General features: G+C 54.2%; 1 protein-coding gene across 3 annotated transcripts in view; it reads right to left on the bottom strand.

Annotated features, from left to right (window-relative positions):
- SPSB1 (splA/ryanodine receptor domain and SOCS box containing 1) overlaps window positions 1–26,923 on the bottom strand; it is a 78,520-nt gene that overhangs the window by 12,379 nt on the left and 39,218 nt on the right. For all 3 annotated transcript variants that reach the window (XM_009447858.4, XM_063786657.1, XM_525174.9), the window contains exon 2: window positions 589–1,431. In XM_009447858.4, the coding sequence (XP_009446133.1) occupies window positions 589–1,282 (694 nt within the window). In that variant the 5' untranslated portion in view covers window positions 1,283–1,431. The remainder of the gene's footprint in view (window positions 1–588; window positions 1,432–26,923) is intronic.

The following is a 26,923-nucleotide window of genomic DNA, read 5'->3' on the forward strand; positions in this document are numbered from 1 at the left end:
CCATTCACTCATCCATCCATCCATCCATTCACTCATCCATCCATCCATCCATTCACTCATCCATCCATCCATCCATCCACCCACCCACCCATCCATCCACCCACCCACCCACCCATCCATCCATCCGTTCATTTATCCATCCACTCATTCATCCATCCACTTGTTCATCCACTCATCCATCCATCAATCTAAACACTCATCCACCCCCTACCCACCCATCCACCCACATCCATCCGTTTGTTCAACCACTTATCTATCAATCCAAACATCCATCCATTATTCACTCATCTATCCATCTATTCATCATCCATCCATCCAACCAATCATTCATCCATCTATTCATTCATCATCCATCATCCATCCATCTGTCCAGTCATTCATGAGGCACCGTTAGGTAATCTAGCAGACTCTGGGTAGAATTCCTCACTTAACCAGATGCAAAAGTTGCCTCTGAGGGTCTGAATACACTGGAATATTGTCTTCAAAACACTCTAGTTCCAATGACTGTATCAACTTTTGGCCTGAGCCCAGCCAGGACCATGGGGACTGAGGGAGGGCATTGCCTCTGACAGCAGAGGAGACACTTACGATCGAGTCCGTTCAAGTAGCGCATTCGGATCTCACAGTGGCCCCAGACGGCACTCACTACAGGATACAGTTTTTTGCCCTTGAGTCCCCGAAAAGCCACTCCCATGTACTGTCCATCCACAATGAAGCTCAGAGTCCCGTCGTCCATGTCCAGGGCTACCAGGAAGGAGTCAGGGACAATGAATGTCTCATCTGGTTCCAGAAAGGCTGGGTATGTTTTGCTTGGCTGGTTCTTGCCATCGTGGTAGAGCCGGTTGCGCCCCAAGTCCCAGCCCCAGGACTCGTGGTTATTCCCCACGAGGGTTGTGTACCCGACAGAGTGCAGGGGGGCGTCTGCCGTCGCCACCCCCACCACGGCGTGTGTGCCCCGCTGTCTCATGGCCCACGTGATCTGCCACACGTGCAGCCCACGGGTATACCCGACTTTGCCCCTGATAGCGTCCGTGCTCTGGGCCACCGGATGCCGGTGAAAGATGAGCTTGTCGTCCTCCTTCACGAAGACGTTGAGCGATCGGTCGTTGTTGTTCCATGAATGCAGCAGCTGGACATCATAGGACACGGGGGGCATGTCCAGTAGCAGATCCAGCCGGGTGGGCTTGCAGTAATCCAGACCCTGGAGCTCCTGCTTCAGGGGCCTGTACGTGGGGTCCCTCATGTCCACAGTCTTGATCCCTCCAGTGACCTTCTGACCCATGTTCACCCCTGGTTTCACCTTCTTACCGACTCCCAAGGCAAACTCATCAATCTCGTGGTCTCGTCTCCAGTATTCTGATCGGGGCCAGACAGAATTCCTAAGGAGGGCTGCCAGGAGACCTCTGCAAGCTGCGCAGTGTTCAGTATTGCCTAATGGACGGAAAGACAAACAACTGGTGAGCAGGACTGTGGGATGAAGGGGAAAGTTAACCCAGAGGGCAAGACGACCACATCAGCATGTCCCAGCAGCCTGCGCCTGGGCTCCGTCATGCCTGACACGGGCAGGCTGGAGCCTTGGCGCAGAATGAAATCCCCCGTTCCCTGGCTAGCTGTCACAAAGGAAAGGGTCTATCTGTCCACGCGGCCGACTGTGTGGAGAGGTGGGCTTGGGGGCTGGGCATCACCCTCATCTGTGTTGGGTACAGACACATGGCTGATGCCCACCAAATACCTCATCAGGGTTCCACAGGGCGGAAGGCCATGGTGCCACAGAACCAGGACTCAGCCACGACAGTGGGCATTTGCTTGGTCAAAACAGAGGGAGGTGCATGGCCCTTGCCTTGCGGTTCAGAGGGGAAGTGGAGCCCCAGGTAGCAGCAGAGGCTGCTGAGGATGCCAATCCCAGCTCCTCCTCCCTGTCTCTGGCACAGCTACCTCCAGCAGACGCACCACCAGTTCACTGCAGAAAAGGGCCTTCTGGTGCAGCTGGACAGCTCAACTCAGGGGTCTGTGTGCGCTTGGCACGAAAGGCACCAGGAGCCTCCTCCGCCAGCTACATTCTTCTCAAGCAAAGGCCTCGATTCAGACAGCAAGGGGGGCTCATCCCCTGACCCCCGGGATTTCTTAGATGACCAACCACCTTTTTCCTGCCCATACCCTTCAACTAGAAGCCAGGGTTTCGCCCTCTGGGTCTCAACAGCACATCTGGGGAGGAAAGTCCGACACTAGGATGCCTTGTTCCCTCTCTGGCCTCACCATCCCCTGGGTCCTTCAGGAGGGAGAACAGGGACTCTGGGTTGGGGGAGAGATCTCACTGCATCATCTACCCGATCCCTCTCCACTGGTAGCCCAGGAAGAATTCTTTTTTTTTTGAGACGCAGTCTTGCTCTGTCGCCCAGGCTGGAGTGCAGTGGCGTGATCTTGGCTCACTGCAACCTCCACCTCCTGGGTTCAGGTGATTCTCCTGCCTCAGCCTCCCGAGTAGCTACGATTACAGGCACCCACCACCATGCCTGGCTAATTTTTGTATTTTTAGTAGAGACGGGGTTTCACCATGTTGGCCAGGCTGGTCTTGAACTCCTGACCTCAGGTGATCCACCCGGCTTGGCCTCCCAAAGTGCTGGCCAGGAAGAGTTCTATTCAAGGAGAAGGATAAGGCAGCAGAAGATTTGAGCCTCGTTCAAGAGAGAAGTTTCTTTCTGCCATCAAGAACCTCCTTGGCCTCTGGAAGGGACCAGGGAGGCCAAGGAGAGCAGCCTGGTTTGGGGTCAGGCTCCTAGGATCAACTAGGCCAGGGGCAAGGCAGGCTCCCGTTGAAGAAATGGAACTAAAGGAGCCTGTGGGGGCGCCTGGGCGGGAGGCCGTCGGAGCCTTGGCTGCCGGGAGAGAGTCACGCTGGGTCGCTTGTTACTAGGGTGCCCGAGTAAAGGAGACAAAGAGAACCCAAAGGAACCCGGGATAGGGGAGGCTGCAGGCTCCCAGACACACGGAAATCCAGGGACCTCAGAGGGCTGGCCTCCCCCTTCAGTATGGGGCCAACCAGGGCCAGGCTCTGCAGTGGGGCTGGCCTAGAGCTCCCTCTCAGCTGGGAAGAGGCCCCACGAGACCCTGTTCCCGGGGCGGCCAGGTCTCCAGGAAGTTTGGTCCTGGCAGAACCTTCCCATGTGGGAACACTTGGTGCCCCGACCCCCTTATCTCAGGGGCCAGGTCATGCTTCTCGCCCTCCCCTTTCTGATGTGAGACACAGGGTTCCTTTTTTTTTTTTTTTTTTGAGATGGAGTTTTGCTCTTGTTGCCCAGGCTGGAGTGCAATGGCGCTATCTCGTCTCACTGCAACCTCTGCTTCCTGGGTTCAAGCGATTCTCCTGCCTATGCCTCCCAAGTAGCTGGGATTACAGGCGCCCACCACCACGCCCAGCTAATTTTTTCTATTTAGTAGAGGCCGGGTTTCACCATGTTGTCCAGGCTAGTCTCGAACTCCTGACCTCAGGTGATTCACCCACCTCGGCCTGCCAAGTGCTGGGATTACAGGTGGGAACCACTGCGCCCAGCCATAGACAGAGGGTTCTGATCTCAGGGGCACAGTCATCTCTTCAGAGCAGGGCAGGACTCCTTGTGTCCAGTGTCTGCAAAGCCATTACAGAGCTGAGGTGTCCCCTCTGCAGCCTAGAGGGCTGCCCTGGTTCCAGAGAGTTCTGTGAATACTGTGACCTCACATCCATGATCTACCAGGAAAATCCCATTTTCAAGCTTTTAGTTCCATCTCCTCTCCTGGGAGCCACTGAAACCTCTACGACTCCCTCTATGGCGCTGCAGAGGGACACCCTGTGGCCTTGGGGCCTGCGCCTCAAGCTGCGGGAGGGAAGGGGGAGAGCACTGGGTCTGGTGTGGTGCGGGTGTGGCCGTCCCTGAATTCCCCTCTTCCCCAACCCCCACTGGAGCATTTTCTGAGCTGCAGGAAGGCTGGGAGGGCCGAGGCGGCTCTCGAGGGGCCGGGCGGGCTGAGGCGGCTCTCGAGGTCAGAGCTGCATGGAGCGGGGGTGCAGAGTACCACCCTCCCATCTGTCTGGACACCCCCTCCAGCTTGGTGCCCAGGAACCTCTCCATATTCTCAATTTTGCAGGGTCCTGTGGGCACAGAGGTCAGCTCCCTGGGAGGACGGGGCGGGAATTACTTTCTAAGAGAGTTAGTTCATGTCACGCTTCCTGCAGCGTAGCCCCTCCACAGCCCCCCTGCCGCTCAACTGTGGCGGCAGGGAGGACCTTTCTCTCGGGATCTCGTCTGTCATGGAAGATTCACCCTCTCTCCACGTGTGGGAGCAGGTGGGAAGAGTGAGGAGGAGGCTGGGGGAGGGGGGGAGGGTGGGAGAGACAGGTGGCAGGGAGAGGTCCTCCAGCAGGTAATTGAAAATGCCAGGAGGGACCATAACAGGGAGGTTGAGGGGGGAAGAGGCAAGGAGAGCAACACCTCAGAGGGGGAGAAAGGGTGAAGTGGGGTGAGACAGGGAGGGACGGGGAAGGAGGGGGAGGCAGAGGAGGGAGGAGGAGGGAGGAGGAGGGAGGAGGAGGGAGGAGGAGGGAGGAGGAGGGAGGAGGAGGGAGGAGGAGGGAGGAGGAGGGAGCTCTCAGGCTAATAAACCCAGGCCTGAACACACAGAACGCCTGTCTCAGCGAGACCGGAGATCAGCTTTTTCTGAAATGGGCGAGATAGTAAATGCCTGGCTTTGAGGGCCAGACAGTCTCTGCTGTTGTCGCACAAAAGCAGCCACAGACAGGACATAAATAAACGCGCGTGGCTGAGTTCCAGAAAACTTTATTTATAAGGACAGGCTGGCCTGGGGTCCGCCAGCCAGAGCTTAGACAGGGCCCTGCATCGTCTCCACTTAAGACACAGCCTTGTGGGGCTGCAGCAGGCATTAGCCGGATGGTGGGGAGGGGGGGATCCCCAGAGGCTGGGCCAGCCCCGTCCCAGAAAGAGCCACCAGAAAGGACGGCTTCACCCTGATGTGGGACATCCACTGTCTGTCTGTCCAGGTCGGCTCCACAAGCTCTCCTAGTTCTGAGATGTCAGCACCTCAGGTGGCCCAGCAAGTCCTTAACACCAATGCTGGGCTGAGCTCCCTAAACGTAACCTGACCCACAACCCCTCCACCTCCACCCACCTTCCCTCCACCCCCTCACCCCAGCCCAGGCCTTGGACCACATGGCTGTGAGGGATGGGAGTCTGTGGGAGGGAGGGCCTGGGAGGAGGGAGGCTGGGGAAAGAGGGTGGGGCGTTTTTCCTGGGCAGGGCAGGCAGGTAAAGGGGCCTGCAGCACTGTGGGGTGATTCCCTCACAAGGACACCCCAGGGCCTAGCCAGGGAATGTGGCCCACACACCCGGCCACTTCTGCCATCTGAGTCACCTCCCAGGTGGTCAATCACTATGGTGGCCCTAGGGCTACTCTTGACTCATCTGTCACCCACCCTGTGTCCAGGCTATGGTTAAAGATGACAGTGCCTTCCCAACTTCCTGTTGTTCACACCTAGCCACCTCCTTGCTGTGCAGGAACACTGAGGCCATCCATCTGTCCTCTTCCTTCTATTTTAAAATGTGGCCGCACAGATCCACCCTTTCTGCGGGTCCCCAGGAGCTGGACTCGCCACCTCCCCTGGAACTGCAGCCTGCAGGGTGCTTCCCCAGCCCTGCTTCCTGAAGCTTCCAAGCTCATGCGCCGAGACAGTAGCTCCGGCCACCAAGATCCACCCTGAGCTTCTCCAAGCTTCTGCTCGTTCGTCTGTCACACACTTACCCAAAACTCAGTGGAGACAGTGTTCCAGAGAGGGCTGGCGTTATTGCATTTCCACTTTCATTTATTTCCTAGCCTGTGCTCCATTCACTGATCAAAGATCAGTGTTCTCCTGTCTTCCTGGTCACCACATCTGGCCCTACAGAGGGACGCTGCCTTTGGGCCAAGACCCAAGGACTTGGAAGTCTGGGCTAGGGCAGATCAAGTTTAAGGTCCCTTCTAAACCAGGGGTCAGCAAACTTCTTCCATCAGGGGCCAGATAGTAACTATTTAAGGCTCTCCGGACAATATGTAAATCAATGGGCATGGATGTGTTTCAATAAAACTTTATTTACAAAAATAGACAGTGGGCCAGATTTGGCCCAGGAGCTGTAGTTTGCCGACCCCATGCAAAACTGCTAATACCATCATCACAATTCCTGGACATGGCGCTCAGGACAGGGGGTATGTACCACCCACAGGTACCGAGTAACATTCACAGGTGCCTGGATGGCTCCTGTTAACACTGCACCAAGACAGACATCCCTGGGCCAGGAGGGCATCCAGCACCGGGCACTACACTTCAGGCAGGAGCTGGGAGAACAGCACAGCTCTGGGACCACCCCCACTTACTGCTGCTCTGAGAAGCAAATGCAGATGCCTAAGCCTTGTGGGGCCCAAGCAGTGCCACAGAAGCATCAGGGCCTGGGACTGCTGAGCAGTTGGTGAGTTTCCAGGAGGTGGGAGGACTCAGCCTTCATCCCCACCCAGGAGGAGCAGACGCAAAGGGCGTGGTTCGTACTGCCCTGCAGGGCTGGAACGGGAGAGCAGAGGACAGATGTGGCCCTGCTGCTGCCACCGCCACCCACCACACACACGCATGCACGCATGCCTACATGCACACACATGCACACACCCATACACACACGTGTACACTGTGTGCCTACACAGTGAGAGCAAGGGCAGCAGCTGAGACTAACAAGCAGGACAGAGGCGTCATAGTCCAGGCAGTGCCCTGGCCGGCGGCGCCTGCTCTCCATTCCCTTAGTGAAAGTTTTCATCCCCAAAAGCACACTCTTGCATTAGTCACCGTGTCCCCAGGACCGCGCCTGCCTCCTCCTCTGCACAGCTGTCTCAGCCAAGCCCCACAACAAACCAATGCCTGGCCTGTACCCCTCCTGCCCCACCAAACTCTACTCACTCTAAATAATGACAGTTCTCCTGTCCGCAGCCCTCAGGCTGCAAGGCTCAGCTGTCACACGCAGGGGTCCAGTGTCTGGTGCTTCCTGAAGACCAGGTTGTAATCTCATCACAGGCATAAATGCCGTGAGGGTATTTCAACCAGGAGAAAGAATGTGTGTGTGTACCTGTGCGGGTGGTAGGGGTGTGTGTGTGTAGATATGTGAGGCGTGTATGCATCTGTGTGTGTGGTGTGTCTGGATGTGTGTATATGTGTGTGGTGTGTCTTCATGTGTGTATATATGTGCTGTGTGTGCAAGCACGTATGTATGTGTGTGTGCATGTAGGTACAAGTGTGTCGTGTCTGCCTGTGTCTGTGTGTGTGGCGTGTGTCTGTGTGTGTGTATGCATATGTATGTACAGGAGCTCTAACTGCAGGACCCTCCTCCTCATGGGTGACAGGGAGCTCACCAGTCACTCTGGGTTGGGAACTCCTAGCAACATTTTCCCACAAGTAAGATCAGATTAAAGTAAAGATCAAGAAGGGTCAAGAGAGAAAAACAGCCATAAAACGGTGGGTTGGGAACTCCCAAAAGGACCTTCCTCACACAACTGGCCCAGAGGCCGTGAGTCACGGAAGACAGCTGCATCTCATCTGGATCGAAGAGTCGATGCTGGTGGCGGATTGTGTGTGGCACGAGTTCCCTGACACTCGCTCAGGACATGTCCCGTGGAGAGCTTCCTCCTGAGGAAGGCAGGCAAGCCGTCCACCCACCCACGCTCCTGCACGCCTTGTGTCAGAGATCAGCTGTCAAATCTGACACGCATCTACGGCGCTGGTGCCAAGGCCTCGGCCTCTCAAGCTCCACGTCCCTTGGCCTCTCTGGTTGAGCTCAGCTGGGACAGCCCCCTGACCCCACACTCACCTACCCCCAGTCCTGGCCCGGCACAGCTCTGGCCCCATCGTGCCACAAGCAGGTGGGGGATAAAGGGAGAGGACACGTCACCAATATCAAAGTCGAGCACGTGGTGGGAGCGTCTGTCTCATGCACGGGAGGGCTGGGCTCGGGGAAGCAGAGAGGAGCGCAAAACGGGATGGAGGCAGGAACCACGGCCTGGACCCTCAGAGCCGGAGAGCAGCCACGGGCCCTGGAGTCACCTTGGCTTCCCCTGCAGAGGGATACACACCCTGGAGGAGATTCTGCCTTTCCTACAACACAGTGAAGGCCATTAAAAGCTCTGGAGGAGGGGGAGGGGCTACCTGCGGGGACACCAGATGACACGAAGCCCTGGAGTTCGGCTTCAGTGAACTTCTTCCCCCAGCGGGAGGAATACCCCACCACTACACACACACACACGTGCACACACGCACATACACACACACACACACATTCTTGCACGAGTGAAAGGGGATGTCCCTTACATCCTTTGACGGCAAAAGCCCTCAACCCAGTGTTTCCAGAGCAGCCATGGGACGGGGTGGGTTGGGGTTCCAAACACCCATCAGAGCCGCGTGTCCCTACTGGATTTCTCGGTGGCAGCCTGGGCTCTAAGCAGATGAGCTTCTGAAAGCCCCGTACTCCCTCGGCCAGCTTCCAACAGCCATTTAAGGTTGTCTGGGTCCAGGGAAAAGGCCATCTTTGGATTTGCTGGGGGCCCCAGATCTTAGTAGGAAGGAAGAAAAGAACCTCGCAAATCCCTCCAGTTTCGTGGGCTCCTCCAGGTGGGGGCAGCCAGGTCTGCAGATACAGAGGGAAGGAAGCCTGGAAATGAATGCTGATCCCAGGGGATGGGGAGGAGTCAAAATCATCCCCAAAGTGCACTGTTTGGGAGTCCTAGACCCGGGACAGGTGAAGGGCACCTGTCTTCAGCCTTTAATGATCTAGGGCAGCCATTCTCTCTGAAGGCTGAGGGAGCCTGGAGGGGCAGGAGAGGCAAGGCAGGTCCCTGTGGTCAGAGAGCGCCTTCTGGATACAGCCACGGTTTGCTTTCATTATGCAAGGCACAGAGGAATGTGATGCTAGACACAGCACTACCGCCGAGACAGGAGCGAGACAGTGCTGTGGGATGCCCAGGGTTAAAAAAAGTTGCCGCGGTGGCTCACGCCTGTAATCCCAGCACTTTGAGAGGCCGAGGTGGGCAGATCACCTGAGGTCAGGAGTTTGAGACCAGTCTGGCCAACATAGTGAAACCCCATCTCTACTAAAAATACAAAAATAAGCTGGGCCTGGTGGTGAGCACCTGTAATCCCAGCTACTCGGGAGGCTGAGGCAGGAGAATCACTTGAACCCAGGAGGTGGAGGTTGCAGTGAGCCGAGATCGCACCACTGCACTCGAACCTGGGCGACAGTGCGAGATTCTGTTTAAAAAAAAAAAAAAAAAAAAAAAAAGTTGCAGGGAAACTGCAAAGAATGTGGGGAAAGGACACTCCTACACACTGTGGGTGTGTGTTGAAGGGGGACAGACCCTGAACTGGGGCAGCCTTCTAGGTGTGCAGGTACAACGAGGCAGTCCCTGTCCATGTGCAAAACGCCCGACAATCACCCAGCAACAGCCCTTCCAGGGCTCTTGTCTACCAAACCCTATAGGCCCGCACAGGGACATGAGGATGAAGATGCTGGGGACAGCATGAGTCTCACCTCATCTACACCACGGAGCTCCATGCAGCCCCTCCAAAGTGGTGACGCAACAGAAAATGTAACGCGATGCTGTCGCATTTGTAAAGCAAATTGCAGAACAATATGCAGATCATGATGCCGTTTCTGAAAGAACAGAATTTAAAAAGATTCTCTCTGTGCCTATTTATGTTTGTAGGTACAGAGAAAGGTCTAGAAGGATAAACATCAAACCTTTCACAATGGTTAATGATTGTGGGTGGGAGGGAAAAAACGCTTTTTGAATTGAATTTTTTAAAATGCATGTATTCCTTTTCAAACTAAAATGATTTTTAAGCACACAAAAGAGAATCAAAGGCTGAGAAACAATGATTTCACGCACTATGTTTGCAAGAACAAATTATTCCCAAAGCAATTCCTAAAGGTTCTGCACCTGTGTTGCTTTTATAAAGCAAGCACAGCGTAATGTGTAAGCACTATTGTCCTGAATGCTTTATCCATGAAGGTACGTGTTAAGGATCCATAACTGGCAGAAGGGCGTTTAAAACGCTTTTTTTTCTTTTAAAGAGACAGGGTCTCACTATGTTGCCCAGGCTGCTCTCTTAACTACGAGGCTGAAGCAATTCTCCTGTCTTGGCCACCCAAAGTGCTCGGGTAACAGGTGTGAGCCACCATGCCCAGCCTGGCAGAAGGGTATTTAAATAAAGGATGAGAATCCTGGGGAAGCTTTGGGGCCATCCCGAAGAGGGACATTATTTCTACAGTGATCTATCCCGAGACTTCCGATTATACTGTTTCAAAATTACAGATTTTAATTAGCCCCGTAAAAATGGGGCGGCTGTCTCTCTCTACTGACCCAGAACACAAGAAGAGAACAGCTGGTCCGTCCCCATACCCAGCCAGGTGGCAGCTGCACAGCAGCTCTGCATGTGGCAAAGGCCAGGTGAGGTGGCCCCATCAGAAACACCGGTGGCTGTTCCACCCCTGATAGACCAACGCCAGGGAAGAGGAGGAGGTGAGGAGGAATGAGGCACTGAGAGCAGACCCTGGGGGAGGCTGAGACAGGCCAGACTGCACAGCACCTGCCGGCAACCCCCCGATGGTGTTTCAATTAAAGCCACAACCCTGCAGACCCCACCTTCCCCCAAAATGCTTTCAGATCAATTGTTCCCGAGCCTTGCTTCCTCTAAAAATTACCTGTTTGTGGTGGTGTTTTAGGAAGAGGTATGTTGAAGGAGCGGCTACACCCTCTTTTGGGGATGTAGCCAAAGCAACTGGGGACAGACAGACAGAAAGGGCAGGTAAAGGATGCACAGAGGTGGGTCTGTCACCAGCGAGTGGCAGACACTCACCCACCTCCTTACACCCAGTTCCTCCACAGTGTGTCCGACTGACCCCAGAACAGTAAAACCATTGTTTTGCCCCAAGATGGGGACAGAATGAAATTCAGGATGTGGAACAAGGTGACCTATTTATAAAGCCTCCTTTCACCTGAAGATCACGTAAGTTCCCTCCCTCTGCCACCCCGTCTCACACATCAGTGGTGGCAGCCCAGGATTTTGCAAGAGAAACATGCCCCGAGCAATCTGCTATTTTATCAGAATCAATCTCTGCAGCCTGGCTCAGCCGCTGCCTGGGCTCTGCCCGCTCACTGGGGTTCTGTGCTCCCTCCAGCATCCTTAGCATGAGTGGCAGGGACACTCTTGGTGGTGGAAGGGCTCGGGGCATGCTCCGTGCTGGCTGGGCCATGGAGCCCCTGGCAAAGGGGCCACCACCAGCAGGGCTTGTGACACATGGTTACCACCCTCCACCCCTCACCCTGCCAACTGCCAACTTGAGGAGGGACCCCTCAAGCAGGGATATAAAAATAAGTCTGTGCCCCTAGAATCAACAAAAAAGAACAGGATCCTTCTGGAAAGTTCTGACAAGTGATTTTGGAGAGACAATTCCACACGGTCCAGAGCTCTAGTCCCTGACCTCAAAAGACCCAAAATGCACCTGCTGTAAACACCTATGGAAGGGCCCAGATGACTCACAGCACTTTCAGAGGGCTCGAATCAGTGGAGCCATGGCCTGGGAAACCAGCATGATATTCAAACAGACTGAAAATTACAATAAATCGCAGCTGTAGCTTAGTCAGGGTGGCGAGGACAACGGACTGTGCCTGATGCAGACGAGAAGCCAGTTCTTGAGGGACCCCAGGGACACACAGCAACCTTCCCAAAAGGTGACCCAGACAGCAGCAGACATGCCCTCCCACGGCAAGAGGAATAAAACGTGGACTATGGACCACCGACACTTGCCTAGCCTTGGCGGGTAACACACTGGGCCCATCTGGTTCACACAGGAGGTGGGGCGCCCCCAAAGAGTGGAAGCAGAAAGGCAGGCCCAAAGGCAGCCCCACGGCCATCTCCAAGAAAAGAGCCACCAACAGGGTACCCACGGGGACAGGCTCAGAGACGCTGGTGCTCTTTGCCCTCCAACCCCCAGCAGCTCCCCAGAAGGCAGGAGACGGGGGCTTGAGGCAGGGTGGATCAGGTGGGCCCAGTGACTCCCAGGAGGAGGCTCTGCAGAGAAGCTGGTTCTCTGGAAGGGCCTCGCTCCAGCCTAGCCTCCTGTGGGACTCCAGAGTTCAGGGCTGCCTGGCCTGAGAGGAAGAGGCTGGAGTGCATCCAAAGTCTGCCACTTTCCCCCAACAAGGCAGTCTCTTGGACATAGGGGATCCGACCAAACCCAGGCTTTCAGGGTGCCAAGGCCTCAACGGGAGCCAGTGACACTCTGACCTCTCTCCATGGGATGTGCCAGCTGGCAAAGGTCACCTCTGGGAGTGGTCCTTGGGTCACCCTCATGTCCCTCCAGGGATAATGAGCAGCAGGCTGACCAGGAAAGGACCGGGGAAGGCATCTGAGGACTCAGGAAGCATCAACCCAGAGAGATTTCAGGGGCCATCACCCAGCCTACGTGACAGTCAGGGGGCCGGGCATCCACTCATCCGCCCCCTGAGGCCCAGGTGGCTGCCCTCAAACCACCTGGGGGAATAAGAAGGGCAGCGTTCATGATTTCACCATAGAATTGCCTAACTAAAGCTCCAGGCACAAAGTAAGAGCTTCATACATGCTGCTCCCTGCCCTCCTCCTGCCGCCTCTCAACACCTGAGGCTATCAGGGGACACCTGATAGCTTGGAATCGTGAATGCCAAGTGCAGGAGAGCGCTCAGCCAGGGAATGCCATGGCAGGTGCTGGCCCTACAACTCACAGGGGTGACCCAAGTTGCTCGGTCCCGTCACGAGACCCACAGGCCTCCCTCTATCTGGCGGTGAGGAAAGGCAGATGGAAAGGCCCTGTTTTATAGGAGTGGTTCTCAAAGTGGGGTCCCAACCAGCAACATCAGTCAGCGTCACCTGGGAACTCAGAGATGCAAATTCCTGATCCCGTTAGACTTTCTGAATCAGAAACTCCACGGGGCAGCCTGCATTCTAATGAGCCCTCCAGGGAACTAGGATGAGGCCAGAGATTGAGAACCACTGGTTTCAAGGAATTATGGCTCAACAGTTTAGAATCTCAGATGCCTATTAAATGAAAACCATCAGGATTACACTTGTACCATAATTTTTAAAAACTTATCTTGGCCAGGTGCGGTGGCTCACGCCTGTAATCCCAGCACTTTGGGAGGCCGAGGTGGGCGGATCACAAGGTCAGGAGATTGAGACCATCCTGGCTAACACGGTAAAACCCCATCTCTACTTTTAAAAATACAAAAAATTAGCCAGGCGTGGTGGCAGGCGCCTGTAGTCCCAGCTACTTGGGAGGCTGAGGCAGGAGAATGGCGTGAACCCAGGAGGCGGAGCTTTCAGTGAGCCGAGATCGCGCCACTGCACTCCAGCCTGGGCGACAGAGCGAGGCACTGTCTCAAAAAACAAACAAACAAACAAACAAACAAAAACTTATCTTGATATGAGATATTTCAAATGTTAGGCATTCTCATAATCTCAATTACAGAAATGTAAAAAGTATAAAGTGTTTCCTCTCACCCACTGCCCAGGGAAGCACAGAGGTGTGTCCTTCTAGAACATTCTGGTGCATATGAGAATAGTCTGTTTACATCAAAAGATCACACCGCAGACACGAATCCACAGCTTGCTTTTTCCATCACAATATATTAGCTCCTTCATCAATTTTATGTTAGTGGCTCTGTAATATCCCATTGTGTGCTATTATCATAATTTTGGTGACATTCCCTCCTAGATGGACATCTAGGCTGTTTGCTGTAATCACGGTCATGTGTGGGGAGTTAATTATTTCTCCATAACAGGATGGCCTTAGAGCAGCTTCTTTTAATTCAGTTCACGGCCACCTCTCTACTTACCACTCTCAAAATCTCAGGACCATCCGCCCCACTATCCACTTTTAGTAGAAGAAAATCAAGTGTCCAAGTCACCCACCTCCAGGTTCCTGATCTTTGCAACTGACTGAGGCAAGCCCAGGGTGGTGGGGAGTGTCTGTGGAGACAGCCGGACTGGAGGTTTCTCAACTGGACCTCGACTGGATCTTGGCCAATGAACCTGAGAGGATTCTAAAAGGAATTAGGCTGTGTACCTCCTTGTGCAACCCAATCGCCTTTCCCTGTGTGAGATTTCACGGAACTGAGCAGGATGCCAAGGCAGGGGTAAATCCCGGGGCCTCCCAGGCAGGTGGTGAATAAAAAAGGACTTCAACATACTTTTCAGGTCACAGTAACCTTCGGGCACTTCCTCTTATATGCCAGTGGCCTCCTTCCTCCAATTCTGTCAACCTGGAACACGGGTCAACGCTCAAGAGGGGAGGGAGGGTCCCAGCAAGTTCAAAGGCAGTGAATAAATTCATCCTAAACTTCCCAGGCAAGCAGAAGGGCCTGGGGGCCAGAATGGCACGGCACCAGCTCGGCACATATAGGATAAGGCAAAGAGTGTGGAAGTGACTCCCAAGCTAGCATATCAGTGGAGTATTACCCGCCAAAAATGCTAATGGGGGCTGGGCGCTGGGCACTTTGGGAGGCTGGGGTGAGCAGATCTCTTGAGACCAGGAGTTCAAGACCAGCCTGGATAACATAGGGAAACCTCGTCTCTACAAAAAATACAAAAATTAGCTAGGTGTAGTGGTACATGCCTATAGTCTCAGCTACTTGGGAGGCTGAGGTGGGAGGATTGCTTGAGTCCAGAAAGTTGAGGCTGCAGTGAGCCAAGATTGCGCCACTGCACTCCAGCCTAGGCAACAGAGCGAGACTCTGTCTCAAAAAAATAAAAAACAAAAAACCTGCTAATGGGAAGGATCTCTGTACAAGAGCACAAGGGAAAAGGTTTCCCATGTCAAGTGAAAAAAAGGTCACAACTGCATCTGCCCTGAGACTAAAACCTAGAAAAAACTGTATCGGCATACTCAGGAAAGAGGTAGAAAGGAGCCCGGAGAAATGAAAATGTCGCTGTGTTTAGAGTGATGAGCTTATGAATTCCCTGCCTTTTAAACTTCTTTACTGTTGTCTTGTTATTGTTGCAAAAACATAAATGGATGAGCCCAAATGTCCATCAATGGACGCATGGATAAACAAATTGTGGTATACACATTCAGTGGAATATTATTCAGCCATAAAAAGGCATAAAGTACTAGTGCATGATACAATGTGAATGAACCCCCAAAACTTTATATTAATGTGAAGGAAGCCAGATATAAAAGGTCACACATTGTACGATTCCCTTTCGATGAAATGACCAGGAGAGGCAAATCCATAGAAACAGAAAGCAGACTGGCACTTGCCTGGGGCCAGGAAGCAGGGGGATGGGAAGTGACAGAGGTCTCTTTTAGGGGTGATGAAACTGTTTTGGGACTCGAGCCTCTTTTAGGGGTGATGAAACTGTTTTGGAACAAGACAGAGGTGGTAGTATACTATATTGTAAATGTACTCAATGCCATCGAATTGTACTCTTAAAAAGGTGAATGTTATGTGAATTTCACCTCAATAAAAACAAAACACATAAATGGATGAAAGATGTCTACCTCTCCAAGATCTATCTCTATCTCTCCAAGATCCACATGGACAGGGGGTGGGTATGGATGGGGGTGCAGGGCAGAGAGAGGCACAGAGCTTACAGAGACCTGGCTGTTTCAACTGGGCTTATTAGCCAGGGTTACACAAAAGGACACCACTGATGCTCAGATGTGGGGAGTGAAGAGCCTTCGAGAGCAGACTTGCTGCAGTCCAGGCCTCTGCCCCCTCCCCTTTCTGTTCTCCAAAGGAAAAAGTGCAGGGCTGTGGTTTGGCAGCCCTTGCTGCCCCGAGACAGCACCTGTAGATGGAGTTTCTCCGGAGGAGTCTGGGATGTGTGCCTGCATCTCCACCCCTGGGCCCAAACTGTGGTCTGGGGAGGGGATGACCCCGCGGGCTGGCGGGGGATGAGGACATGGGAGAACCGATGTCAGGGCGATCCCTACACTGGGAACGAGGCAGGATGAGGCGGGAGAGGGACGTTTGGATTCCTAGGCGCCTACTTTCTCACTGAGCAGGTCAACACCCTGAGGCAGCTCCAAACTGGCAAAGGCCCTACCTTCTGCTATCAGCGAATTGCCCAGCCACTGGGATCCTCCGTGCTCTCCCACGGTTGACGCTGGGGCCTGACTGCCACTATGAGCTGCACCATGGAGCTTCTGCCCACAGCTAGGGGTGCCCCAGGCTGATGCACACGGTTTCTGGACTTGTCACTATGCAAACCTCTTCTCATGGGTTACATTTCTTCATTCTCGCGGAGGGATCGTCACTCACAGGCCTGGCACAGCCCAGGTGTCTCATGCCGAGTGCTGCCACTGCCCACGGATCCTCTCCTGGCCAGGCTCACTCACATGGAACATGGGAAGTCGGCCGAGAACTCGACCATCTGAGGCCTGTGCTCTGAGTCGCTCGCTCACCCACCCCACAAGTATCTGCTAAGCCCCTAAGACAGGTTAGAATGAGCTTCTCAAGACCTTGCTTTGTTTCTCAGTCCCTGAGTGCCTCAACAAGGTGGCCAATTCAAAACACAGGCCAACTAGGCTGGGTGTGGTGGCTCACGCCTGTAATCCCAGCACTTTGGGACCCTGAGGCGGGCGGATCACCTGAGGTCGGGAGTTCGAGACCAGCCTGACCAACATGGAGAAACCCCATCTCTACTAAAAATACAAAATTAGCTGGGCGTGGTGGTGCACGCCTGTAATTCCAGCTACTCAGGAGGCTGAGGCAGGAGAATCGCTTGAACCCGGGAGGTGGAGATTGCGGTGAGACGAGATCGCGCTATTGCACTCCAGCCTGGGCAACAAAGCGAGACTCCGTCTCAAAAAAACAAACAAAAACACAGGCCAGCGTGGTCACTGTTCAGGAAGGGAGAACAGGCCTTCCCCCGAACTGCCAGAAAACATCTTTCCCAAGAGGAAACTGGAAAGAACAAACAACATGGCAAGATGTCACCGGCAGAAGTGACCCAACCAGAGAGATGGTCTGGCAATGTTCAGCTGGTGAACAGTGGGAAAACACCCAAGTCCAAATAATGTGCCTCAGGGCTGGAATTCATTCCAAAAGTATTAAGCACCTACTGGATACACAGAACAGGCAGAACTTGCTGCCCTCAGGGAGCTCAGTCTAGTGGGGGGAGGCAGGCAACACCCAATCATTTGAACAATGAGTGCAAGCTTCAGGGGAAGGGGCTGCTGGCGGAGGTTCTACCTGCATCTCCGAACTCTCCCCCACTGCCTCCCCCATGCCCTTGGGAAGGGGTGGCAGCTTGGGCATAGGTCTGCAGTGCCCTGGTGGGGAGAGGTGTGTGTACCGTGCTTCTCTGTTCTGAGGCCGGGGGGCCAGGACCTAAGTACTGCGGGAAGTTTCTCAGAAAAGCAACTAGGATCTGGGGTGTGCCTATTCCATTTATCACATTTTGAGAACACAAGGGGAAAAAAGGGAAATTGGCCCAATATCCATTGAATGGGCTAGTCCAGGACAGCAATCAGGGCCCGAGGAGGAAGAGACAAGAACAGAGGCAGTTGCTTGTCCCAGCGGAGTCAGCCCAGTGTTGGAAATTGAAGCCCAGGACTGGCCTTTTGAGCTAGACCAGTCTTCTCCCCTTCCCACTCTGCCTCCCCGCACCGCAGCCAGGTACACATGAGGACTACAAACGTGCGTTTCATGTGCTCGCCTTGCTGGGCAGAGCTGCTCCGCGGCATCAGACAGGCTGCGTTGAGAAAGGTATTTCCTCTGCAAGCTGGACTTTCCATAAAATAAAAAACAGCAGCATGTTACCTTTGCAGGCAGAGGGGCGAGCAGGGGACGGGTGCATCCCACGCCCCTCGGTGGCAGGGAAGGCCGGCCACATCACAGCACAGGCGGCTCAGACCACAGACCCAGGTGCTGCGGGGACCCTCCCCAGCCCCACAGGCTGCCGTCTTCCCGCCAGGCGTGGAGTTGCCACAGCTGGAGGAGGACCAAGGTCCTCTCTGCCGAACACACTATTTCTAACATGGTCCCAAGTTTCCGTTCCCATATCAAAAGCGCCTCTTTTCTGCTGAGGCAGCAAGACCTGCCAACAAAACAAACCTCTGGGACCCACGTTTTCATAACACAACGCCTTGCCTTGACATGCACTACAGTGAATCACTGAGGTTTAATTGTATCGGCAGCTGGGCTGGTGGCAGGAATCCGTGTGAAAGTCAGACCGCGGGGCTCGGGCCAGTCCCCAAACACCAGTGTCCCTGCCTTCCCCCCCAGGCCCCTCCTCTGCTGATTGACAGCACCCCTTCTCTAGGCCCCCAAATGGAAAACCAGACAGGAGAGAAAGCCTGCCCAAGGAGAGTCTGTCTCCTTTCTTGAGAACAGTTCCTACAGGGGCGAGGGAACTGCTCACCCTGCGTGCCCTGCACCCGGTGACCCTAGGGCGGCCCACAGACCATCACCCGGGAGCTTGCTGGAAATGCAGAGTCTCGGGCTACTGCCCCTGAATGGCACTAGCCCCAGACCTCCGGGTGACCTGCATGCCCAGGTGGTTCAGGGCTGTCGGTGGGGGTCCTCCCGAGGTGGGGGGCTGGAGGAAACACACATCAGAAGAGAAAGGTGGAGGGGCTCCCATCCCTCTCCAAGCCAATCCTAAAATACAACTGACCTGAACCAGCCACATCTAGAGGCCGACCTGTGCCACGGAAGGAGCAGGCAGCTTCCCCTGTCCTGCCACCAGGTCCACAAGAATGGGGGGCAGGGCACATAAACAGGCTGCCGATCCCCTTGCCCAGACCCCGTAGAAGCCGTCAGTCACTCGGGGTCTGGGAAGACAGAGGTCAGGGTGACCCTGCTGGAGGCCCCTCCCCTCCTCACAGGGTCCCTGCTCTCCACCCTCCAAGCCCCTGACAGGCCCTCTCAGCTTCTCCAAAGGTCCCTTAGACACCAGTGGCCACACCAGCCCTGCTAGTCCTTAAGAACCACGTGAGTTGTAACGATGTTCTTTTCACGTCAAACAACTCCATCTGACAGGAATCCCATCTGTGTGGGATCTTCCAGGGGCCCCTCCTCCACGGAGCCTTCCCTGGTTGGCCTCCACTGCAGCCGTCTCAGAGCACCTCTCCTTCGCCTCCAAACTCGCCCCGGAATTACCTGAGGACCCTGGGTCCTGCCAGAACCTGGCCTGGCGGTGAGTCACAGCCCTGAGTCCTAGCTGAAGTCCACGCCCCACCCGAGACCACCCACATGTGGCTGGCCAGTGAGCATTCTCAGGGTGTCCCAGATACCTACCGGGGGATCTGGAGTTCTCGAATATTCTAGGCAAGTGCCTGGGAAAAGACCCAGGAGAAAAGCCCCACAGGTCCTCACCGCTGGGGGGAGAATGACAGAAGAGGGGTGAGGGCAGCACCTCCGGAGCCCCCGCAGTAGGAGGGGCCTCCCTGCCGGGTCCCCAGGCCTGCCTTGCCTGGGCTGGATCAGCCCTGGCCGGAGCAAGCTCCACTGTCTCCAAGGGGAAGCGGCCCTTGGTTACCACTGGCCTGGAGAACCAGAAGGCAAAACAAACACTGGAGGCCGCTCCCGGGCCCAGACTCGCTCCTCACTGCTGGGAACAATTACAAGGTAATCGGCCGGGTTTTCCAGAGTCCTCCAGAATGGGGCCAGGGTGTCCACGCTCCTGTTCTGTGGCTGCTGCACCCTCCCCAAGACCCAGAGACCCCCTCAACCCATTCAGGAAAGCACAGCAGAGCAAGGCGGGAGCGCCCCCAGGAAGCTGGGACAAAGGCAGAATCGTGGCCCACGCCACCCACGTTTCACAGCTACGAAGTCATATGGGGGAGGTGACGCCCCCTCAGACCTCAAAAGGCGGCACTGAAGACCCCAGCCCTGCCTGCAAGGCCAGACTCAAAGGTGAAGCCAGCACGATTCCCTTCCCAGACCCTTTTCCAGCCGTGACCCACTCTCTGGTTCCCAGGCAACTTGTCCTGAAATGAACAGACACTCACCAGCAAAGAGGAAAGTATACTTCCTCCTGGGCGAGGCCGGAGCTGGCAAGAGAGTGGCCAGGGCAGCATCTGGCTGTGCCCCCTGCCCTCCCCAGCAAGTGCTGTCCTGGGTGGCCTTAGGTACACTGACCCCCACAAGTGCTGTCCTGGAGGGGCCTTAGGCGCAGGCAATAGCCCAGGCACGGATCCCCAACTGCCTCCTGTCACAGCACACCCGGAGCCCCCAGACAGTCACGAACTTCCTCCCTGGGGACAGGGTCTCCCCTGGGCAGGGGCACCCCACAAAGGGGTCCTGGGGAGCCCACGGCCAGGGCCTTGGCTGTCTCCCAGGTCTCCATGAGCAGAAGCCTGAAGAAATGGGGTAGGGGAGAGCTGAGTGGCACCCCCCAACCGCCAACCTCCATGTCTCCAGGTCTGGGGGGAGGAGGGAGGGGACAGGGGACCTGCAGGGAGAGATGTTGGCCCCTCCCCCATCTGAGCACTCAATGTCTTCCAGGAACCAATTCAAACCTGCTCTCTTCCCTGCACCCCAGCTGAGGAGGTGGGGACATCTCCATCCCTGCCTTTTTTCAGAGACAGGCTGCTGACCTTGGCCAGAGCGTTGGCAGCAGACACACATCCCTTCCTCACCGGAAGAGCCACCGGGTCACTCTCTTAAGTTACCCCTCCCGCCCCTGAAGGTGCTCTTGGGTCTGTTTTTCCCCACGCTGGTCTTCGGCTAGAGCAGCTGCCCTGGCTTCACGGGGCCTCCCAGGAGAGAGAGAGACAGAGTGAGGGAGCAAGAGAATGAACGGAGGCAGGGAGCAGGGAGGTTCATCCTTGCCAGCGGCTCTGCAGCCTCCACGGATATTGGCTCAGGGCCCCGGTGGCCAGGAGGTCCCCATCAGGAGGGTGGCCTGAGGCTCTGAGCGGGTGCCACCCCCAGAGAGGCACCTAACTGGTGATCCCACCTCAGCAAGGCTGGAGGCGCTGCACTCACAGCTGAAGGGGAGAAAAGCCCGCAGAGGGCTGGGGTGTGAGGTTAGGGTGCACCCCTCCCCTACCCCCAGCCTCGCCCTGTTCTCCCATCCCCCCAAAGAGGGCTTCCTGTCCCCAAACCATGGAGGCCTTAAAGTTAAAACGAGTGAACAATCTCACTGGCTAGGTGGGCAGGTGGCTGGCCAGGTGTGAGGTGCCTGCCCTGGCCACACTCCTCCCCTGAGTGTCAGGAGCCCTCTCCTCTTTCCCCCACTGAGCCCCCGTCCTTGGCCTCTTAGAGGGACTTCAGGGCCAACTCTTGTCCTCCACTCTGCCTTGGAGGGGGAAGGCCATTGAGCAGGAGCTAATCCCAGGGGTTAGAGGCTCAGATCCTGACTCTGATGTGCTGGTAACATAAATGGACCGTTTCTAGGACAACCAGATGGAAACGACCAGAAAGCACCCCTTCCCCTCTCATGTAGGCCCCTTGTCATCTCTTCTCATTGGGACAAGCAGAACTGATGGAGGAGTTTCTTAGAATGCCAGGAGCATTTGGGGCAATGATGCCAGAGAGAGCTAGAAACATGGTCTGCAGCCAGATGCCAAGGGCCTTGAATGCCACGATAGGGAGTCAGGCCCCAGCACTGTGAAGCGGCCCCTCAGTGGGGACCAGCAGGCACCAGAAGGGGAGGTGGCAGGTCAGAAGGCTCCTTCCCCAAACTCACCCGTACCCGCCTGGGTCTCTGGACAGGGACTATAGAAAGAACTATAAATGGAGATGGAGGGCTAGTGTCCCCCTCTTTCCAGGGAGCAGTGCAGTTTCATCACCGAATGAAAGGCAGCAAAGGGCAGTGGCTCCCTGAACACAGCAACTATGCCCTTTTATTGTCTCAGAGTGAGGGACCTGCCCGAGCCAGCCAGGAGTTGCGTCCTCACTAGCCCAGCGCCACGGGTGAACTCAGGCAGCAGCCTCCTGCCCCTGCCTCTGCCCCAGACTCTTCCTTGAATGCACGCGGGCAGAGGATCCCCCTCTCCTCTTTCTTCCTTTTGCTTTGGGGGAAGCAGTAAAGAACCAGGAGGAGGAGCCGGACGTGGTGGCTCACGCCTGTAATCCCAGCACTTTGGGAGGCCGAGGCAGGTGGATCACCTGAGGTCAGGAGTTCGAGACCAGCCTGACCAACGTGGAGAAACCCCGTCTCTACTAAAAATACAAAATTAGCCGGGCGTGGTGGTGCGTGCCTGTAATCCCAGCTACTCAGGAGGCTGAGGGAGGAGAATCACTCGAACTCGGGAGGCGGAGGTTGCAGTGAGCCGAGATCACACCATTGCACTCCAGCCTGGGCAACAAGAGTGAAACTCCATCTCAAAAAAAAAAGAACCAGGAGGAAAAATTAGAAAATTTGTTTTAAGTAAACAGAAAATTCAAAGTGAGTTACCAACCCGAGAAATAACATTTCAAACCAACAACATGAGAGAGCACTGCTCACTTTCCACCTACAGAGACGAGAACAATAAATGCCTACCCTGGAAGCCTGCAGAGAGCCTCAGAGAAGAAAATGGACAGACACGAAGAGTCTTACGGTTCCCAGCACACACTAGGTCCTCAAACAGTGCTGGATGCTTACACAGCTCTGCATGGGGCATCTCTGAGTACCTTGTACTTGATACGTATGAATGCATTAGGTGGTAGCTATCATTATTACTGTGCACATGACATTCGGAGGGTAAAAACTCCAAAGATCATCTTCCAGCCACTGACCAAGGGACCAGAGAACCACAACATTCTTTCTTTCTTTTTTTTCACAGACAGGGTCCTGCCCTGTCGCCCAGGCTGGAGTGCAGTGGCACGATCATGGCTCAGTGCAGCCTCAACCTTCTGGGCTCAAGTGCTCAAGTGATCTTCCTGCCTCAGCCTCCCAAGTACCTGGGACTACAGGCATGCGCCACCATGCTCAGCTAATTTTTTAGTTTTTGTAGAGATGGGATCTCCCCCAGGCTGGTCTTGAACTCCTGGGCTAAAGTAACCCTCCCACCTTGGAATCCCGAAGTGCTGGGATTACAGGCATGAGCCACTGCACCCGACCCCACAACGATCTTTTTTTTTTTTTTGAGACAGAGACTCGCTCTGTCACCCAGGCTGGAGTGCAGTGGTGTGATCTCAGCTCACTGCAACCTTCACCTCCTGGGTTCAAGTGATTCTCCTGTCTAAGCCTCCTGAGTAACTGGGATTACAGGTGCTCACCACCACACCTGGTTAATTTTTGTATTTTTAGTAGAGACGGGGTTTCGCCATGTTGGCCAGGCTGGTCTCAAACTCCTGACCTCAAGTGATCTGCCCACCTCAGCCTCCCAAAGTGCAAGAATTACAGGCGTGAGCCACTGTGCCTAACCCCACAACATTCTTTTAAAGCACAAAGATACCTTAAAGATCACCCAACGAAAATGCACCATTTTACAAAATGGTGCATTTTACAGGCCCTGTAGAAAACAATATGGCGATTCCTCAAAAAACTCAAAATAGAATTACCATATGACCTAGAAAATCCACTTCTGGGTGTTCACTCAAATAAATGCAAAGCAGGGCCTTGAACAGATGTTTGTACACCCATGTTCATAGCAGCATCGTTCACAAGGGCCAAAAGGTGCAAGCAACCCGCGTCCACGGACAGATGAACAGAGAAGCAAAATGGGGCCCATCCCCACGATGAAATATTACTCAGCCTTAACACGGAAGGACATTTTGATACATGCTATACGAGTGAATCTTGAACACATTATATGAAGTAAAATAAGCCAGTAACAAAAAGACAAATACTATATGATTGCACTTACATGAGGTACCTAAGACAATCGGATCCATAGAGACAGAAAGTTGAATGGTGGTTGCCAGGATCTCCGGGGAGCAGGAATGGGGAGTCAGTGCCAGGAGCTCCAGGGAGCAGGAATGGGGGGTCAGTGACTAATGGGCACAGAGTTTCCGTTGGGGAAGATAAGAAAGTTCTGGAGATGGACAACGGTGATGGTTGTACAACAATATGAAGGTACCTAATGCCACTGAACTCTTAAAAATGGTTTTAAAATGGTAAATTTGGCCAGGCACGGTGGCTCACGCCTGTAATTCCAGCACTTTGGGAGGCCAAGGCAGGCGGATCACTTGAGGCCAGAAGTTCGAGACCAGCCTGGTCAACATGGCGAAATCCTGTCTCTACTAAAAATACAAAAATTGACCAGGCACGGTGGCTCATGCCTGTAATCCCAGCACTTTTGACAGGTTGAGGCGGGCGGATCACCTGAGGTCAAGAGTTCGAGAGCAGCCTGGCCAACATGGTGAAATCCCATCTCTACTAAAAATACAAAAATTAGACAGGTGTGGTGGTGGGCGCCTGTAATCCCAGCTACTCGGGAGGCTGAGGCAGGAGAATTGCTTGAGCCCGGGAAGCGGAAGTTGCAACGAGCCGAGATCGCACCACCACACTCCAGCCTGGGCAACAGAACAAGACTCTGCCTCAAAGAATAAATAAAATAAAATCTTAATTTTATGTTATATGTATTTGCTACAATTGAAAAATGCTTTGGTTTATATAAAAATAAACAGAAACCTGAGGCATGGAGATTAGGTGATGAATGGAGTCCCTCTGTCCTGATGCTACTGGGACAAAAGCGAAAAAATGAGAAGGAATGTGGCAGAGCATCCCTGGCCAGGCCCCACCTGCCTCTAAGCCAGCCAACAGCCAGGTCCTCTCTACCTTGAGCTGTTTTCCCCGGAGCCGCGCTGGAGAGGAAAGCCAGCTGGGCAGAGGGAGAATGTTGCTATTTATTTGGCCCGTGGGCTCCTTGGGCCTCTTTGGCAACCTCCTTTCCTTTCCATTGGAATAAAAAAATGACTGTGCTCTTCCCCGGGCCGCTCTGGGGTCAGCCTACACTGGATGAGGCTGTTCACAGTAGGCTCACACCGCAGGCGCTTCAGGAAGCTGACAAGGAGGGCTGGGCATGGTGGCTCACGCTTGTAATCCCAGCACTTTGGGAGGCCGAGGTGGGCGGATCACCTGAGGTCAAGAGTTCGAGACCAGCCTGCCCAACATGGCGAAACCCCGTCTCTACTAAAAATACAAAAATTAGCCAGGCATAGTGGCATGCGCCTGTAGTCCCACTTACTCAGGAAGCTGAGGCAGAAGAATCGCCTGAACCTGGGAGGCGGAGGTTGCAGTGAGCCGAGATCACACCATTGCACTCCAGCCTGGGCAACAGAGTGAGACTCTGCCTTAAAAAAAAAAGAAGCTGACAAGAAGACAGAACTGACAGGAAGTAGAAGTGGACTTGAAAGAGGAGATAAATGCATATAAGACCAGGCCCTAAATGGCTAAGAATTAGGGACAGGCTGCTGTCCAGGAAGTGACACATGGCTGTGCTGGTCCCTCTGGGAGCAGACACTGAACGGGGCAGACCAAGGTTCTCACCGAAGAAGGTGGGTTCCATGTTTCTGGCCATTTTCCCGTGGAGTGTGCACCTGGGAGGCTGATTCCTGGACCCTGGGGGTTTGCTGGGTGCCTGACGCAGCCCACGAGGGCAGGAGCTCAGTCAGCACTTGCTGGTGGAGAGCACTGAAACCAAGTCTCAGCCACGGAGCCCAGGATGGGGCCCAGGCCAGAACCACCCGCGGCCGATGCCCTCTCCTGCTGCCACCACACTTCCTGTGGTCTCCGTCACCCTCTACGCACTCAGGCTGCAGAAGCAGCAGGCTGACCTCAGGCCTAGACCCTGCAGGGAAAATGCTCTTCCAAGATCATGACCTCCTAATCGATAAATTGAACGGGCCCAAAAAACAAGCATCCTCTCTCTACCTCTCAACTGTATCTGAAAATACCACCATGCCCTTGACCTGAAACGCTCCTAGTTTTGTGACAGTATCTGACTCTCTCTCTAAGGTTCTGTCCCAGCTCCTCCGCCTGTTCTTCCTGCTCCTTACACACAGATGTTTTTGAGGGTCTCTCCCTCCACAGGACCTCCCTCCGTGGGATCCTTTGCTCTCATGGCTCCAGGGAGTGTCTGCCTGTGAACCTGATGTGTCCACCAAATATCATCTCCCCAGCAGTGACCCTGCCCCCACTCATACATCCCTTGTAGACTCAAATGGCCCCCTCCTGGCCTCTACAATGCTGCCAATTTCTATCATCAACCTCTAGTTCACCCAGATTCAAACCCCTCATCTCCCTCAATTCCTCATCTTCTTGGCTTCCCACATTAGCGCCAAACATTGTAAATTGCTGCCCCCATAGTTGCTGAATCCCACCTTCACTCTCACTGTTTAAGTCATCACTTGCAAGGCCACTGCAAGAGTCTCCAAGTCCCTTAGATCTCAGCCCACTCAAACAAATCTTCCTAAAACGCTCTGAGATTTTTTTTTTTTTTGGTAGAGATGGGATCTCACTATGTTGCCCAGGCTATTCTCAAACTTCTGCCCTCAAGCAATCCTCCCACCTTGGCCTCCCAAAGTGCTGGGATTTATAGGCATCAGCCACCTCGTCTGGCCAAGGCTTTTTTAAATTTTGAAAATCTGTAATTCAAACACGTACAAAAGAGTCACATATTTTCAACACTCAAACTGTCAACAGTTTGGCACATTTGTTTTTGGTCCTTTTATTACACAATAGTCAAATAGCCAGAGGATTGGAACACACAATGCAAAGAAAAAGGAAATGCAAACAGTAAGTAAACTTGTAGGAAAAGAAGCTCAACCTCCCAAGGAGACAAAAGGACATAAAAGAAAAGCAGTAATGAGATCGCACGTTGCACCCTCCAGATTGCTACAGAGTCAATACAGAGATGGTGCCTCCTGTCTACATACAGGAAGCGGAGAGCAAGTACCAACGTGGCTGGTGGGATCTGAATCCGGCAGCTTCGGGTAAATGAATGGCAAC

This window comes from Pan troglodytes, chromosome 1, assembly GCF_028858775.2.
Source record: "Pan troglodytes isolate AG18354 chromosome 1, NHGRI_mPanTro3-v2.0_pri, whole genome shotgun sequence".
In the NCBI taxonomy this organism is placed as follows: domain Eukaryota; kingdom Metazoa; phylum Chordata; class Mammalia; order Primates; family Hominidae; genus Pan; species Pan troglodytes.